This window comes from Melospiza melodia, chromosome 10 (assembly GCF_035770615.1).
Source record: "Melospiza melodia melodia isolate bMelMel2 chromosome 10, bMelMel2.pri, whole genome shotgun sequence".
In the NCBI taxonomy this organism is placed as follows: domain Eukaryota; kingdom Metazoa; phylum Chordata; class Aves; order Passeriformes; family Passerellidae; genus Melospiza; species Melospiza melodia.
In genome coordinates, this window is record NC_086203.1 from 16294527 (window position 1) to 16312907 (window position 18381).

An 18381-nucleotide genomic window follows, 5' to 3' on the forward strand; every position below is an offset into this window, starting at 1 on the left:
ACTGTGGGGTCAAAGCAGCAAGTAGGAGTCAGTAACATGGTCAGAATTTCAGGAGAGGAAGGAAACAGTTAAATGTATTTTTGTTTCCTTTTTTGCCTCCACCAGGTACTTGGAAACAATGGCACTTTTCAAGATGTGACAGATTTGTAATGTTTGGGGTGTGAGAAAGGCCTTCAGAGGGTTTTGATGTGATGATACCTTTATGGGTCATGCTGGTCAGAGTATGAATGAATTATGGTTTCCTAGCAAAAAGATAGGTGGAAGGGCCTTCAAAAAGGAGCTCCAGCTGTGGTATCTCAGTATTGAGATGACAGAATGGGTTCATGTTTTGGTGGCTTAAAACATCAAGGAGCTCTCACTGGGGGCATCCATAGTAGGAAAAGCAGGGGAGCAGAATTTTTGTTGCTCTTTAACATAAGAACATGATGGGAATCTGTGGTGCAGGTAAATGGTGATCAACAAAACTGGGCTTTGGTTTTTCAGGGACAAATGGTTACTTATGTAATGAGAAGTGAACACTGGAGGAAAAGGAAGATCTGGCAGGCAAAATAACATTTAGAAGTGGAATGAGGGGAGAGTAGGGATTGTAAAGGCAAAGGAGGAAGTGGGGAAGCATTTTTCTAAAATGTGAGGTGGCAAATAAAATATTTTACTCAACTTGTGTTGGCAACATCTCTGAACAGCTCAATGGAGGAAATCTGTGCCATGACACAATTCCTTTTGTTCTCTTCTGGCCTTCTCTTTTGTACACTTGTGGTCATAACTGCTTTTTCTCACAGTCCACTCCCAAGTCTGTTAAGGGCAGCACCAAGAAGGAGGGATCAAAAAGGAAGATCAACATGAGTGGGTACATCTTGTTTAGCAGCGAGATGAGAGCTGTGATTAAAGCTCAGCACCCAGACTACTCCTTTGGAGAGCTCAGCAGACTTGTAGGAACTGAATGGAGAAACTTGGAAGCAAACAAGAAAGCAGAATACGAAGGTAAGTAAAAACTGAGATGCTGAACTCTTTTCTGCCTTTTTTCTTTCTCAACACTTTCTGTTGTTCAGATGACAAGTTTAATAAAAGAAAATATTTATGTTTGTGTTCTGGATGTACCTTAAAGAGAAGTTCATACTGAGAGATGGCTGAAGAGGAGCAAAGAGCATATTTCAGTTATGTAGAGCACAACTGATAATTTAAATGTCTTTGCCACAAATAACCAAATTAGCAAATTCCCAGAAAAGGGGGACAAATTAGAAGTAAAGGGGTATGGAGCTCCTGGGCTAGAAGTCAGTTGGAAAAATATTTTGTCAATGTTTCTTTAAAGAAGGACTGAGGGGTATTTTGGAGAAGAAGCTCTTGAGAGCTGTAGCAGCAGGTAAGAAAGGCTTACAGGGGAGTGGGGGAAAGTTCATTATTAACAGTACTTAGAGTCCTAAAGGCTGTGTACTGTACTGTAAATATGACCTGTTGTTCAGTACAACTGAACATCAACTGTTGTAACTCATTTTCTTGAGAGATTTTGTATCCTGAAGTAGGCCTAGGAATATTTCATAATCATGAGATACTTTAGACCGATCTTTCTCCCCTTTCCTCCCTTCTTTTCCTCAGTTCCTTCCCTCCTTTCCTTTCTTTGCCTTCCTCCTTTTCTTCCCTCCCTCCTTTCCTTCCATTCCTTCCCTCCCTTCTGATAAATAGTCACTGTGTTTTAACTTTTATTTGATTGAAATAAAAATACAGCTGATCTTTAACAGCCAGCCCTTACCCAAGCCAAACACATGGGTTTAACATCCATAGTTACTTCTCTAGTTAATAGCATGTCAACACTATTAACCACTGTATTGATGCAACTTTATTTTTAAAAAATGCTGCTTTGCATAGGAACATTTCAACACCTGGGAAGTTATGGCCCAGTTCAGTTCTAACTTTGAAAATGAGATTTGATAGGTTTTCTGCACACTCATAACTTAAAGGCAGCTTTGATCTTGAGGCTGGAAGCTTGCATGCTGTCACTGTCCACTCTCAGCCACCTCAGTCCTTTCTGATTTTCAGTAGCACCTCTTTGCAGCTCTGGAGGGAAGCACAGCACCCTTTGCTCTGTGCCAGTTTGCTTTGCAGATGCTGAGAGGGGAAACGGTAACGCTCTTTCTTTGTGACACTGCTGGGGCCTTACTTTGTTCTGTAGTTGTTTCCTTTTACACCCTTCTAGGTGCATGTGTGATCTTTTTATTGGCAGATGCCTCCTTACAGCCTCATCCTTCAGCAGCAGGATGGCTGGCATGTCACTGCTTCCTTGCTTAGAGCAGCTTGAAGTCCTGCACTTCTGCAGGAAGGCTCTGTTTGTCCACCGTGTTAATGACTGTCTGTGTGCTTCCATTTGAATCTTCCTTCTCTATTCAAATTTTCCAAAACTTTTGGGGTTTGAGCTGCAGTTTCCCTGGCTTGGTGTCTGCCCTGAACTAGACTTACTTTTACTTGGTTTTGAGGGGTTGGGATGGGGTAACATAGTGTCCAAAATGTGTTTGCTTACCATGTGTGAAAGGAGAGAAACTCTACTCCTTCCACTGCGGTGAGTCAGAACTCAGGTGTTCCCTGGTGTGGATGTGAAGCAGGGAGCAGGGAGTGGGCATGGTTTGACATCTCAGTGAAAAAAAGGGTGCTGCCATTTTCTAGTGAGAAGTAGTTTACATTTTCGATCCACTTTGACCCACTGAAAATTTTGTTTGGTTTATGTTCAGGGTATTAATTGGTTTTCTAGCAATAGTTGAGAAGAGGCTGTGTTGGAAGTGCCTGCATGGCTGAATAAAGTAAAATAAAAGGGATTGAAGGAAAGGCCTGTTGTAAGGAAAAGCTCTGTTCAAAGCAGAAGGTCTCTTCCCTGTCTCTTGAGATGTGTTGGAAATGTTTGAATGATCTCAAGTCCTGGCCTATGTGATTTGGGTTTATTATTGAGTTTTAGGGTGAATGCTTTGGCAGTGTTATTCCATTTGTGACTTCTGTGGCAGTCGGCATGGAAAGGGGCTAGATAAAACTTGAGTACTGTCCTATGTCAGGTCCTTCTTCAAACCTCAGCACTCTGAAGTCTGATAAAGCTGAACACTTAGCAGTAATTTCTCATTCATCAGAGTGTCTCTTTTGCCTCTTTTGTCTGACAATTTTTTCTTTTTTAGCTGGCCAAAAGTAGGTGAGAGTCAGAACAACTGCTTCATCTTTTCCCAAAGTGCTTGCTGGGCTCTGGAGAGGATTTTCTCATTTTTTTACTTCAGGATCTGCCTTTAAATATCTTGTGTATTTTATGCTCAACTGCATCTGAGTTGCCTGTATAAATGTAGGAGTTTCTCTGCGTCGTCATCACTGCCTGAAATTGCAGAAGTGGGAAGAAGGAAGGAAATGCCTTTGGAAATGAAACTGGTCTTTGAGTGTATGGAAGTAGTGCTAGAAGCTGCACAAACAGGTTCTAGAGGAAAAGTGTGGTAGATGTTCAGTGTCCTAGAGGAGGCAAGTAACACTGGCAAGATGCATAACTTAATCTCCTTGATGAACTTCTTCTTAGCCTTCGTTTGACAGAGGACCTTGATTGCTAGTTTAGTGCAGTTTCCATCTTTCACCAACTGCAAGAGAGAACTCACGGCCCTGCATTCATTGTTGTTGAAAATTGCTGGAGATGTATTCTGCATCCATTTATTCTTCCTTATTCCTCATTGTGCCAGTCAGACACAACGTTCAGAGTAAACGAAGCAGGAACTTGCATGCCCCCAAAGAACCTGGAGTGGGCATTCAGTATTTCTCCTTTTTTGTTTGCTTGGGTTTTGTTTTTTTTCTTTCTTCTTCCCATGACCCTTTGCCCTTCCCTTAATATAAAATTGTCCTCTGGTCAGATTACCCTGCAGTAGATCTTTTGTTCTTGCAGTCACAGTGAGAGACTTGATTGAGATAATGACCAGATTCATCGTACAAAGGACACACATGACCTCCAGTGAGCAGCACAATGTGAGTTAGACATCTTCAGAAAAACAAGTAACTCATAGGGGACCAAACGGGGAAATGACAGAAAGAGGCAGAGAAAAATATTTTGGGTTTGTCAAACTGCTGCTTGCTATGTTCCAAAAGCTAAGGACCAATCTGCACTAGGGAAACTTTACAAGTGCTCCCCTATTTTGCCACCACTCTTCAGCTGCATCAGTAGTAAAATACATGGGGAGCCCAGAAATGACCGTGCCACCAGCTGGCACTGCTGTCTGCTCTTTGCAGCATTCTTTAGGGCACACCTGGCACACATGGGGCTTCAGTTCCCACAGCAGCTGGTAGAGGATCCACCCAAGAGCTGCTGGCCTTAGCTGCGGCTGGTTTGGCTGAGCCAGTGGTGTCAAAACAGGGAATGTTTTCCCATGTCCTAGTGCGGACCGAGCCTAGTGCTGGACTGCTGCTTCATGTTGGTAACACTGGTGTTATTATCATCAAATTTGTTCTTTTAATTTTTTAAAAATTTTATTTTATTATTTATTTTAATTATTTATTTTTTTAGAAAGAGATAAAACTTTGTGGAATATTTTTCATGAAAGGTTCTCTAAAAGTCTTAGCTGCAGCCACATGAAATCAAATCATATGCTGTATAAAAAAGATTCATCTGTTCTACTTTATATTTGACTAAACTATGCCAGTGTCTGACTAGTCCTTTTTAATGAACAGATAATATTTTGAAAGTCTGGGTTACAAAACAGAACTGAAAATCTAAAATACTTTTACAGAGCGGGCAGCTAAAGTTGCTGAGCAGCAGGAGAGAGAGCGAGCAGCACAGCAGCAGAATTCCTCCCCCCGGGCAGGCACTCCTGTCGGGGCTCTTATGGGGGTGGTGCCGCCACCAACACCAATGGGAATGCTCAATCAGCAGTTGACACCCGTTGCAGGTAAAACGTAGGAGCTATGACCATTTTTTCCTCATCCACTTTATCAACCCCCCTTCATAACTCTGAACAAACACTCTCTTGGGTCACGATGGAAGCAAAAGCTCAAACTCTTCAGTCCTTCTTCATGATGAACGTGCCTAGTGCAGCAGTGGCCTGGTGTCCAGGGAAGCAGGGTCCTCCTCGTGCAGTGCTCCTGTTCTGGTGGTGTGCAGTCGTGTTTATTCACTCTGCCTTGCAGAGTTCACCTTCAGCCCTGCCGTGGCAGGAGGCCAGCAGCTAAATAGTCTTCTAGTGCATGCAGCATCTGTGGCAGTGCTAAAGCAGGAGGGAAATTGTTGGGGGCTTAATTATCAGGGAGGTGAGAGGCCAACAGAGTCTAACCCAGATTTTAAATCCAAGCAAAAGCTTTGTAGAATTGCCTCGTAGGCACTGGTAAGCAGAGCAGACCAGGATCTAGAGCCGTTGCAGAAACAAAGACAAAATGACAACATTGCTGGTTTTATCAGGTTATTTTTCAGAATAGAACTGAGCTTGGAGAACTCTTCCACGAGGTCCCTGTTGCTGGGTGTTGAGCTCCTTACCAGTTGTAATCCGGCTTGATTTCATAGGGAGTATGCTCAGAGTAAGTATTTTCAGGATCAGATCTGAAGACAATGTAGTCCACTGAAGATTCTTGTATGGAAATCAGCCATACATGGGTGAGAAAATTAATTAGGTGTGACCTGATAGGTTGTTTTCCTTCCCCAGTTTCTAATTAAAATAAGAATTAAATTACTTCAGTCAAGATCAAAATAGTGTTGAGTAGATAAAAATGAGTATTTGGAGGGTTCTGGGTTTGAGTTTGGGGTCTTTTTAACTTTCCCTTAAGACATTCCAATTATTCCATTTATTCTTTTGTCATGTTTCTTTTTCTTTCTCATCTCACAGGCTGTGGCCTTATTTCAAGCTGACAGCCTGAAGCGTTTTTCATCACAATCTCTAAATCCCCTTTCAGTAAATAGGCTGCATGGATGTTTAACTGAAGGCACATTCCTTAGTTGGTTCATGATCTCCAGGTTATAAAGCATTTATTTACACTGAGTTGCGTTTTTCTTTTGGCCTTTTTTCACTCTGTTCATGGTAATTTCCCTCTGAACTGTTTGCAGTTGGTGTATGTTTGTGTGTGTGTGTACACTTATCTGTGCATATATTAAGAAAAAGGAGGGGGAAAAAAAAGTTTCCCAGTTCTGATCTCTTTTGTGAATAATTTACTTCAATCTAGAATATGTAGAAATACCATCTTCTTGTGGTTGTGTTTTCTTAGTTTGGTGCTTGGGTTTTTTGGCACTGAGTCACTTTTCCAGTTTTTGGAGGCAGGTGCTGATGGATGGTGGTACTTGCTGTTAACACTGCCTTAAAACTTACCCAAAAGTGTGCATTCTGCCACCTACACATGCTACCTTATTTCCTGTGGCAGCAAAACTCTGTTTCAGGCCATTGTCTTATTTGAGCAGGTCAACACTCAAGAGTCTTCACTTTGGCTTTGGGAAATACTTCCTTAAAATAGATGATGGAGCAGATCCTTTTAAACTCGTTCTCCTTCTGTGGCCCATTAGAAAAACACAATCTTTCATCTTTTGGTTTTCACAAGTCGTACTTGGAAGTATCTTGTTCTGTTTGGACCTCTTTGACATCCTCCTCCATCCTTGGATTGCTAGTTCAGAGAGCTTCTCCATCACAGAACTTCTTTATGGCCCATGGGGCCAGGAAATCTGGAAGCCTTCTGAAGTTTGTTTCTCTTAGTGTGCAGCACTTTGGTGTCTTCTACATTAAGTTATTGCAAAAGTCTACTTAATCTCATATTGCTATAATAAAAAACCAGGAGAACAAGTAATTTCAAAGACATCCTAAATCACAGTTGTGGGAGCTGGAAATAGTTTGGCCATGTTTGGTAGTTTAAAATAAAAGTTTGCAGTTCATACATGGGGTAAGAAAATGGTTTCTCTTGCTCGGAATGAGCTACAAGAAATGATTTCTCATGGAAGTTTGATGGCACCTTTATTAGCCAGTTGTTGAGTGTTTTAATTGGAAATGTAGAACTAAGCTTCTTTGATTGATAAATATGGGTTTGATTCCTTGGAGAGTTTTCTGTTTGTTTGTTTGAAAGCTTCAGAAGTGCATTAACTGCTCTGAAGAGGTGTCAGCAGCACAGGTGCACTGGAGGTACCAGGCAGTAGCTACAGTGTGAGAGCTCTTCATGCCAAGGAGGCTTTTGTTGTGTTTCTTCTTTCCTTTCTCCCTTAGATATATGGGTTTCCCTGTAATAAAGAGGTACAGATAAGGTTCCAGATATTTGAAATAGGTACCTACAGCATATTTCACATATCAGTCTTGTTCCCTGTGGAAAATGAGGTCTCAAGGGAGATTAGTTCTTTATTTTCTTGTTGTTTTCTCCATGTAAAGCTTTTGGGATTAGAGGTTTCTCACTTCTGTAACATCCTGAGGAAGTGACAGGTTTAGCTTTTATTTTGTAGCTGCTCTCCCTGTTTAGACCCTGAGCTTGTTACAGCTTTGTTCTCAGTCAGAACTAATGAGAGTTTTTGACCAGTCTCATTCCAGAAATCTCTGTTTTGAAAGTTCCTTCTGTGAATTACAGGGAGTGTGGCAAAGGCTTGGTGGTTTCTTAGAGCAGACTGTAGATGCCCCAGCAAATCTGCATTTCTAACTAACCTCATCTCTCTAGACCTGCTTCTGTCCTCTGTCATCTTTTCATTGTCTTTCCAACCCCTTTCCTTGCTTACCTGGCAATGCATCCATTTAAATTAAACATTCCAGGGCCTAACAAGCATAGTGCAGTTACATGGACAGCAGAAAATCTGGGCCAGAGCCAGAGAAAACTCTCAGTTTTCTTCCCATACATGCAGAAAACAAAATTATTGAGCAGCAACACAATACAGTGTTTGCAGTGTCACTGATTTTCCTCTAAAGACACCTTGCAGACATGGACAGTGGAATTCTGTGAGGGACTGCAGGTGCTCCTTAAAGCCCTTCAGTCTAATGCCATGAGTGTAACTTACTGCAGCCCAGCACTTTAAACCCACGTTTAAAATTTGTGTTACTGCTTTAGTTCATTCTGGAGATGGTTTAATAAAAATCACCCATCACTGCCATTAGTTTCAAGTATGTGAATGTTGTAGGGCTTTTGTGCATCAGTTTTGCATGTGTACTGCAGGAACATGTCTGGGGTTTATTTTTGTGGCCTCTGAAGCAGCCCACAGAGCAGGGCTGGCCATGGGGCTGGCCAGTCAGTGTTGTGTTTGTAATCTGTATGCAGATGGCAGAGCTTTAAGCTGTATTAAAACTGCTTGCATTAGTAACATTTAATTGTGGCTGAATTTATTCCTTGTGTTAACATATTTGAATATTCAACATTTATTGCCTTGTGAGAAGCATACAAATACACTAAATACTAATTCATCAAAAGTATAGTGTTTCATATTTATTTTTAGTTTTTGTTTTGTTTTGTTTTGTTTTTTTTGCAAGATACTAATTGTAGTGTTGTCTTGCTGTACTAAAGGTGCTTTTTTTTATGTGTGTGTGTGGATAGTGCATGTCTGTGCATACTATGTAGACCGTATTGCATGTTATTGATGCATGTTTGAAATTTGTTGTGTCCTTCAAGGCATGATAAGTGGCTATCCACCGGTGCTGCCACCTTTGCAGGGCCCAGTTGATGGCATTGTTAGCATGGGCAGCATGCAGCCACTTCACCCAGGGGTGCCCCCACCCCACCAACTCCCGCCAGGTATGCCAGGCATCCCAGGCATCCCAGCACCCGGTAAGAGCCTCATCCTCATTCCCTCTTTGTTTCATTGTCATGTACTTGGTTTGACCCATTCTTACAGGAGTTCTCTGCAGTTTGTTGTGGTTGTGCCTTTGGTTTTTGAGCAGCAGCACTGCTGAATGTGAGGGGTGTGCAGAGCACTGACACTGCAGCGTGGCCAGTAAACCCTCAGGGAGAGGGTGCTGGAGAAACTGGTGCTGCTCCAGCAGGAGGTTTGTTCCAGCCCAAAAAGCCTTGGTGATTGTACTTGAGTTTATCAGAAATGTGAAAAGGTGAAATCAGCCTGTTCATATCCTTATGTCATTTGAAGTGTCTCTGCACTTACCCTTTTCTTATTTGAAGTGAACTTACAAATGAGATTTATTGTTCTCTTTCCTTACCAGAGTCTTTTTCAGTGTGTTAATGTCAGACTGCACTGAAATGAGCCTGGTCATGTGAGACTCCTTGGCCACTGGGGCAGTGATGTGTTACTGTAAAACAGTGTTCAGCTTAAAGCTTGCTGATGAAACAGTGACTAGAAACACGTGTGAATTCAGTATTCTCTGTGGCAAAATTTTGAATTGATTTTTGAGAGCATTTCTACTGCATTTACTGTATTTTACCACACTTTTGATGAAAAGTGAGGCTTAAATGAAGCAAATATTTTGCCAATGTTAATACCAGTAATATGTCCCAATTAAGGTGAAAAACATTTGTCTGGCCTCTCTTCCTGTTTCCTACTGATTCATTTTTTACCTCTGATAACTCATGTGCCTGTGAAAAAGATGTGCCATCCCTCTGTTCAGCAGTAAACAAGCTGTGGACAAAATGGTCTCATTTTCCTCTCCCTACCCCCTTGCAAGTGTGTTTATCAGAAACTCTGTTAAGAATTTTATGAATCTGTACATAAATGATGTGAGTTGGGGAGGTTTTGTTTGCTTGCCTGGTGTTTCTGAAGTCCATCAGCACCACCCTCTAGCTTGGCTGGGCTGTGGATTCCCTGCCATGGCACCTAGAGGGAGCAGCACAGCAGCTGCCAAACGTGTGGGAGGTGAATCCAGGACACTGCATCCCTCTGAAGGGCTGTTCCCGCTGCTGTGGGCTGGATGTTTGTGTGGAAAACTGACAGGATGTGCATTAGCAAAGAAACAATGTCTGGGAGTGGAGTGGTGCTGAGCTGGGCACAGCAGGCTGAGGGTGAAGCTGTGCTCTGATGCTGGGAAGGGGAGGGTGCCCTCCTCCAGAGCCCTTCCTTCCCTTTGGACCAGTTCCAAGGCTTGTGTTGGCAATGTTTTTCCCAACTTCTGACGGATACATTTAAAATGGGAGCTGTGATCAAATGGAAAGTGCACTTGGAAAACCCTTTAGTGAGTGAAACCCACTGGCACACCCTTTGATCACTGATACAGAAGTCATGCATTTAATTCATGGAAATTAAACCTCAGGAAGAGCACAGTTAGTCTGCAGCTTTTCCAATGAATGAGCATGAGAAGTGGCACAAACAGAAAGAAAAGCAGCAGCACACATAACTTTCAAGCATCTCTATGTCAAATGTCAGGAACTGCATGACTCATTTAGATCTGTACATTTTTATATGTAGGACTGACACAGTTGTGCTGCACTCTGTGCAGCAGGGAAAAGTCCTAATATGCTTGAGAAAAACAGCTTTTTTTTTTGACATTGATTTCAAATATTCATTGTTCTGTATTTAAGGCTATTGAACCTTAACCTGCAAGTTGCAGTTTGTATTACTGAGAAGTAACAGAATTTGGACAAAGACTTGAATTTTATCCTGCTGTGAAAATATTTTACAAAACTGAACGCAAGGAAATGTTAAATGTTGCTAAAGCAGATCAGCATTTCCTTTCTTAAAGGAAAGGACTTCAGGAAGATCCTGTGTAGCCAAATACATTATAAATGAAAAGATGCAGTCAGGCAGTCACTAAGTAACATGAAAAACACCTGAAAAGCAAAACCTATTCAGTGTGCATTTCTCTAACTTAAATAATTCAACAGGCCACATATCAATGTTTAGTAGTTGTCATGTTGGCTTTTTTTTTTTCATTCAGAAACTTGTGAAGTTTTTTATTAGGGGTGAGGGGGATATTTGAATGTTGTACATCTACTTAAAATAACTGTGAGCAGTGATATCAAAGTATAAATTCTGCTATTGAAGACCAAAAAGGAATTTGTCACTGCTCTGAAGTAAGACTAATTATTTTATATTTTGGAATATAGGTGTTATAGGCCAAAATGTGTCCCCTATGGTAGGCACTCCAGCACCAGGAGCAAGTCCTTTTGGACAGCAGGTGAGTCATTTTTGTTTTGTTTATGAGGCTCTAAGGCTCAGAACTGTCACTTGAGCAACATCCCAGTTCAGACATGTAGGGATGCACATAGGCTTTCCCAGGGAGAACAGAAATGAAATATTCTGATGTGTTTAGAACCAGTTAATATCTCATACTCAGAGTGTATGTCTGTATTTGATGGTGGAATTGTTGTTACAGTCAGGAGGTTGGTCCAGTGAGGTAACTTCAGTATAAACAAGGCAGTGTTTTGTCTTAGTTTTCTACTGGACTGAGTCATTTCAGCATAGTGTGAAAATGCTGATAGTTTAGGTTTTGTGTGCTTTGTGACACAGAGAGGACACTGCCCATTTTATCAGCTCTTGATGAATAGGTAAAAAATATTCATATTTCACAAACTGATGAAGCAAATGTTCATTGGCAGTTCAAAATTTATGAGTTTGGGTAACTGTGATGATCTGATGTTTCTTCTCAGTGATTAATGCAGGTTTACTGTTCGGAACATTCCAAATTTTACTGACCAAATTTTTGCATCATTTGTAAAGAAAAGGAATGAGGGTGGCTATGCATGGGCAGATAGTGGCCGGAGGCAGGGGAATAGTTTTAAACAACAAGAGGAGATGTTTAGCTTAGGTGCTGGGAGGAAGTTATTTATTCAGAGGCACTGACACAGGGAGCCCAGAGAAGCTGTGGCTGCCCCACCCCTGGAGTGGGTGACACCCACTGGAGTCATTTAAGGCCAGGTTGGGTGGGGCTTGGAGTGTCCTGGTCTAGTGGAAGGTGTCTCTGCACATGGCAGAGGGTTGGAATAGGATGAGCTTTAAGGCCTCTTTCAACCCATACTATTTTGTGATTCTATGAGTACCAGAAGTTAAGTGGGTGAAGTGTTGATGTCATGACAGTGAGTTATTCCAGACCACAGGATGTCTGTCCTAAGAGTTCTCAGTGCTCTGGGCTGCTGGTTAAGCACAGTAGTAGGAATTCTTCTGTAGGACTGGGAATTTTCCTGCCTGAAATTTCTGCCTGACAGAGATTCTGCTGAAGTAACCCAGTTGTCCAAGGATCCAAAACAGTTGGGATTAGATGATTTAGAGTTAATTTTTGCACTTCACAGACCACAGTATTTCAGATCAAATTGAAGAAGAAATGAAACAAAAAGGAGATAAAAGGTGTAATTAGGGTTAGAAAAGATATGGTGATGATAACGAGTGTGACGGTTTTCACAGGGGTCTGAGGATGAGGGAAGAGACGAGGATCTGACTCCATGTTTCAGAAGGCTTGATTTTTGATTTTATTATATATATTATATTAAAACTATACTAAAAGAATAGGAGAAGGATTTCATCAGAAGGCTAGAAAAGAATAGGAAAAGAATGATAGCAAAGGCTTGTGACTGACTGAGACAGTCTGGACAGCTGGACTGTGATTGGCCATTAATTAGAAACAGCCACATGAAACCAATCACAGATGCACCTGTTGCATTCCACAGCAGCAGATAATCATTGTTTACATTTTGTTCCTGAGGCTTCTCAGCTTCTCAGGAGGAAAAAATCCTAAGGAAAGGATTTTTCAGAAAATAACATGGCTACAAATGAGAGTATATTTACATAAATCAGAAATATGAACAATGTCTGTTGAGTATGAATGGTTGGTTTGCACTTCCTTTCTCCGTGCATCTCCAGGAAAATTTCCTCAGGCTTTTGCACATAACCTCATTTGAAGCTCCATTGCAGGAGGCTGCCCCGAGGCTGGGGTGTTGCCTGCAGTGCCCTGGGTGTGAGCCCTGGCTGGTTTCCCTTTCAGATCGGGATCCTGGGCCCGCCGGGCCAGCAGGCGCCGCCGCCGTACCCCGGGCAGAGCCCCGCCAGCCAGCCCGTCATGCAGCAGCCCAGCACGCCCATGTTCGTGTCCCCGCCACCAAAGACACAGAGGCTCCTCCATTCTGAAGCCTACCTGAAATACATTGAGGGGCTCAGTGCTGAGTCCAACAGCATCAGCAAGTGGGACCAGACCCTTGCAGGTAAGGCTTTGGGTTCCTCATAACCCGAAATGCAACATGCATCTGCTGTTTGCATATTGAAACATACACATGTAATTAATTCCTAAGGATAGATCAACAGATTGAGAATATATGTGTTATCCACAGGCAAATTCCAGCTGCTCTGCATAAACCTAAGATTTAAGTGCAATGGTATGGGGTTAAATACTAGGAGCAAAAGTAGAATATCTTACATTGTAGAGTTACATTTGCCTTTCTCTAGAATAAGCCATGAGGTGTCATGTTGCACTAAACAGTTACTTAGTTGTTTGCACTGGGTGTTTTGGTAATTTACACTGTTCACATGATTTTTATCCTATGACCTCATGGTCTTTGCCTTTTTTCCCCCCTAAATGTTAGGGAGACCCTGGTGGTCTCCCTTTCTTCCCTTGTCAGTCCTTCCCCCTGCCCATCCCCACTTATATCCCATTGCTTGTGTGTGACCGTGTTCACAGGGGTCCGAGGATGAGGGAAAAGACAAGGATCTGACTCCATGTTTCAGAAGGCTTGATTTATTATTTTATGATATATATTATATTAAAACTATACTAAAAGAATAGAAGAAAGGATTTCATCAGAAGGCTAGCTAAGAATAGAAAAAGAAAGAATGATAACAAAGGCTTGTGTTTTGGACAGAAAGTCTGAGCTAGCTGGGCTGTGATTGGCCATTAATTAGAAACAAGTCTATGAGACCAATCACAGATGCACCTGTTGCATTCCACAGCAGCAGATAATCATTGTTTACATTTTGTTCCTGAGGCCTCTCAGCTTCCCAGGAGGAAAAAATCCCAGGGAAAGGATTTTTCATAAAAGATGTGTGTGACACTTGTGGGCCTCCTCTGGGGTATAAGAGTCATGTTCCCCTCCCCCCTGCCATCAGGTCATGCCCTCTTTCTCACCTGGGGAGTCACCAGAGCCTGAGGTGTCTTCCAAGTCAATAATCAGAGGACATTTGTCCCCACATGGAAAAGAGCGCTTCCAGTCTTTCGCGTTGTCTGTGTAAGGCCGCGTGGGCTGGGTCAGTAGCTGGCCGGAGTGGACACGGTGTGACAGTGAGGTAATGGAGCCCTTGTTGATTTTGCAGCACGCAGACGAGATGTGCACCTGTCCAAGGAGCAGGAGAGCCGCCTGCCCTCGCACTGGCTCAAGAGCAAGGGCGCCCACACCACCATGGCCGACGCGCTGTGGCGCCTGCGGGACCTGATGCTGCGCGACACCCTCAACATCCGCCAGGCCTACAACCTGGAGAACGTGTAGGCACAGCCCAGGACAATGGCTGCTCTGCTTACTGGGTGGCAAGAGATAACCAACAATAATTTGTATTGCATTTTACTGTACATTGCAAGACCATTTTTATATAAGGACACTTTTAATAAGCATATTTCACTTTTTGTTATATTAAGTTGACTTTATCGAATACACAGATTTTTTGCATATGTTTCCTTTGTTTGAAAGGCGATTTCATAATTGGTTGAGTGTAGTCAAGGATTCATCTTTCTTATACTTTATTGCTGAGAATCTGATGCCATTGTTTTTATATTAAAAAAAAAAATGGAAAACAAAGTATTTACAAATTGATACAGTGGAATGTGAAGTAGTCATAGTTTACATCCTATGAGAATGTGTGTACCTGTGCTTGTGTGTGCTGGCCACTTCGGGCAGAGCTGCTCGGGTGTGAACAGGGAGGATCTCTTTAAAGAAGCTAAAGGTAAGATGTGCTTTGGCACCAAGGAGGATTGGCATTCCAAGTCAACACTGAGGCAGCTGGGTGGGCCACAGCAGCCCTGGAAGTGCTGGTGTGGACGGGACAAGGGTGTCCTGACTGCTCATGTTGTCCAGTCCTGTCCAGTTATTTAACTGTGTAGCCAAGGCCATTGTGATCCTAAATCAGTAACACAGCCCCTGTGCTGGCAGGCCCTTAGAGGGGAAATGTTTCATCTGCCATGGCCTGGGCTGGGGGTTCTGTGATGTCCCCAACACCCAGCAGTGGGACAGGGAAGCTCCTTCCCTTCCCTGGGAGCTTCTGTCTCTGCTGGAAGAGGCTCACAAAACTCAGAACCAGCCCAGGTTTTGGAAGGTAAGTTAGGGGAGAAAAGTGGAGTTGTTCTGTTAGTAAAGTAATGTGATGTTTTTTGAAATTCACACAATTGGGCATTGTAAGACATTTTTGTATGCTTTCTTTAAGTGTATTCATTAACCTTAGTGAAAGTTTTGCAATGCAAATTGGAGTGAAATTTGATGCTTAAATTAACTTGAAAGTAAAATACTACTGTATGGTATGTGTAAGGTCAGCATACCCAGTACATTGGAGAAATAGAGTACTTGCATTGCAGCCTTCAAAGGGTTTGGGGTTGGGGTTGTTTTGGGGCTTTTTCTTTTTTGGTTTTTTTTTTTAATCTAAGTAAAGTAGGTATCGACTCTTCTTGCCAAATTTCAAGGCTGTGGCTGCCTTCTGCTAAAAACTTACCTGTCCTCAACTAACCAACCTTTTGGACTACAAAGTTATTTGTTTAAAGGTAAATCTTTTCATTTATTTAATTTTGGAAAAAGAATTAATTCTTTTGGATTGCTTTAAGTAACTGGGAAAGCTCTATGAATTTGGGAAAAGTCAGCAGGAATGTGGGCACTCCAACTCAGCCCAAATGAAATTATTTACTGATACACTTCATTTATGCTAGAGATGTTCATCATGTGGAAATGAGTTCTAAAGTCTGTTGGTACAGAACATTTTCATTTAAGTATATTTGGCAGAAGGTTAAATTAAATATTTTCCTTCAAATACTGGATATCTTGGGGTTTGTTTTGCTGATGTAATTAATACTCATGAGGGAAGTGACCTTGCAAGTATAAACTGTGATTTAATTTTACTGGCCAATTCTTCTCCCTCTCCTATTGCAATCTTCCAGTCATTGCACAAAATACCCCAGGTAATTACAAATAGGCACTTAAAGTTAGTTTAGGTCACATGTGCAATGGATGTGAAGGAAATGGAGCAAAACAACATAGAGGGAAATGACAGTTTTGAACTCTACAAATAGCACACCCATGGTACATAAGTTCTTTACTGGCCTTTGTAAATTTCCAATTTTATTTAATAAAGTAGAAATTGAATAGTCTTAGACCACCCCTATGAAATGTGTTTATGTTACTATAGGTTTTGCAGGTTTTAGCCACAAAGATGGGATGTTGAAGTGAATCAGGCAGCAAAATCCTAGTTTTTGAGCATTTGGAACTATCATGGATTGTACTAATACACCACCAGATTCTCCTACTTCTCAGCATTAACAAAAATTACACCAAAGAACCTGGGATGAATTTTAATTAAATTATTGTTTTATTTATTTTCTTTTGAGGACTGGATGGGACTCCCTTTGGAGCCTGTATAACTCAGATGTTTAATTTATCTGAAGGTCAGTGATGAGCAGATGTGCAGCACTGGCTCTCTCCTGCCGAGCAGCTGAATCCCTCCTTTCACTGCTCTTTCTGGCCCAGGAGCAAGAGATTGGAAGTGCAAACAAAACCTGGCTCCTCCCTCAAGGCAGTGCAGAGCACTACCACTAAGCCACTGGGCTGGCCCTGATCAATTATTTTAAGCCTTATTTATTTCAAAATCGTTTCTCTCTATACTGGAGGCATTTCAGTCGATTGCAGTGAAATTTAGGATATAATGGCTACAGTCTAGAATTCAAAACCAGCAAAAGAAACTTTTCTCACTCTGGTTTAAAAAAAAAAAAAAAAGACATGTCTGTCTGTCTCTTTTTCTCTCTTTGTGGGTGTTTGAGCCCCTCATCTGTTTTTCACTGCCGTTCATAGTACTGGCGTAAACAAAACTTTCATATTAAAATAAAAGGATGTGTGGGCAATGGTTGGCTTCTGTGAGAGTGGAAAATAGATAAAACCAGGACAGGTATTTTCATAAACCAGTTCGAGACAACTAATAATTATTTGTTCTCTTCCTCAGTCCTTCCCTTCCATGAGAAAATTTACTGTTTGTGTAAAAATTCAAAACGTTGATGTTGGTGACTTTTTTTCAGCATATGTTTTTGTACCTGGTTTATCCATGCTTGGCTTTTCATTAGATCTTGTACTGCTGAAGGCTGAGCTGCTAACCAGGTTTATAACATGTATGTACCATCACTTTGTTTACCTGAGTCTTTTTAATTTGAATAAAAATAGTTTGCAAAGTGTTTTGGATTAACCAGGTTTGAGTGTTCCATTAAGACTTCTGTTAGGATTTTAATTCAAGTAATTCTGGCTGTAGCTGATCCAGATGTTCTCGAGTCCTTGGTACATGTGTGCTTGTGTGTGGATAAAATATCCTTTTTCTATTGACCTGTGTATTTTGAGGTGTTCCTGTAGGTGATAAGAACAGTGGTGTTGGAAATTGAGCCATCACGAGCATGAACAGTGAACCTTGAAAAATATCTGAAGCATTGGGAACCAGCTGAGTGGAGGTGGTAAGATTCAGTCAGTCCCAGATGCCCCCTTATTAATTGATTTGAAAGTAAACAGCAAACCTTAATTTCATATGGAAGCTAATGTGGTTCAGGATTGTCTTTCATGTGGCTGTTTAATAGAGGAAATTAGATGAGTAACATGGAAAAAACATCTTTTACACAATTCAATTAGAACCAAGGATAGAAATTTTCTGTACAAACTTCAAGAAAAATTAAGTGACAGGAACCTCTCAAGGTGCCTGGCATACAATTTACAGAGCTATTTAAACAGTCAGAACACAGCATTACTTAATTAACACACAGCCATGTTTTCAGCCTGGGGGATAAATGCTGCCTTTCATTCAGGCTGCCAGTTTCACAACACTTCTACCCTTCTGTTGCAGTTGCCTAGAGGAAACTAATTCTGATCATCCTCCACATTTTATTTGCTTAGTCTGAGATACTAAAGATCAACCATAAATGAATGTAGCTCCCTCTTAGCTACAAGTGCACAAAATTGAAGTTTCAGAATGTCTGGGCACTGAACGTTGTGTGAGCTCTGGTTCAGTGAAATTTTGGTTCATAAAATGAAACCTTATATTAATTTTGCCAACTGCATTTGCCAGTGAGTCTAATTTGACCCTCATCTTTGGTATAAAGCACCAGCATCCAGTACTGATTTCAGGAAGTTCCTCAGGAGCAGCATTCATCCCACCAGTGTCAGAAGATTTTTTTTCCCTTTTCTCTGAAGGAGCTGGGGATGGCCAGGAGCAGAGTGCTGCTGCAGTTTGGATCTGTGTATTAACTCCAAAGTAAAAGCATGCTTCCACTGATGACAGGAAGAGTTTTGCACCAAGGAAAAATTCCCCAGTACATCAGATGGCTGTTACTTCCTTTTGCTGCTTTTGAA

At 41.6% G+C, this 18381-nt stretch overlaps 1 protein-coding gene across 20 annotated transcripts in view; it reads left to right on the forward strand.

Moving 5' to 3' along the window:
- PBRM1 (polybromo 1) overlaps positions 1 to 17233 on the forward strand; it is a 57124-nt gene extending 39891 nt beyond the window's left edge. For 13 of the 20 annotated variants that reach the window (XM_063164549.1, XM_063164555.1, XM_063164550.1 and 10 more), the window contains 5 exons: positions 780 to 981; positions 8551 to 8706; positions 10930 to 11000; positions 12801 to 13017; positions 14120 to 17233. In XM_063164549.1, the coding sequence (XP_063020619.1) occupies positions 780 to 981; positions 8551 to 8706; positions 10930 to 11000; positions 12801 to 13017; positions 14120 to 14292 (819 nt within the window). In that variant the 3' untranslated portion in view covers positions 14293 to 17233. Of the gene's footprint in view, positions 1 to 779; positions 982 to 4730; positions 4890 to 8550; positions 8707 to 10929; positions 11001 to 12800; positions 13018 to 14119 lie in introns of all 20 variants that reach the window. The other 7 variants (XM_063164562.1, XM_063164563.1, XM_063164566.1 and 4 more) reach the window with 2 other exon arrangements.
- Positions 17234 to 18381: the final 1148 nt, after the last annotated feature.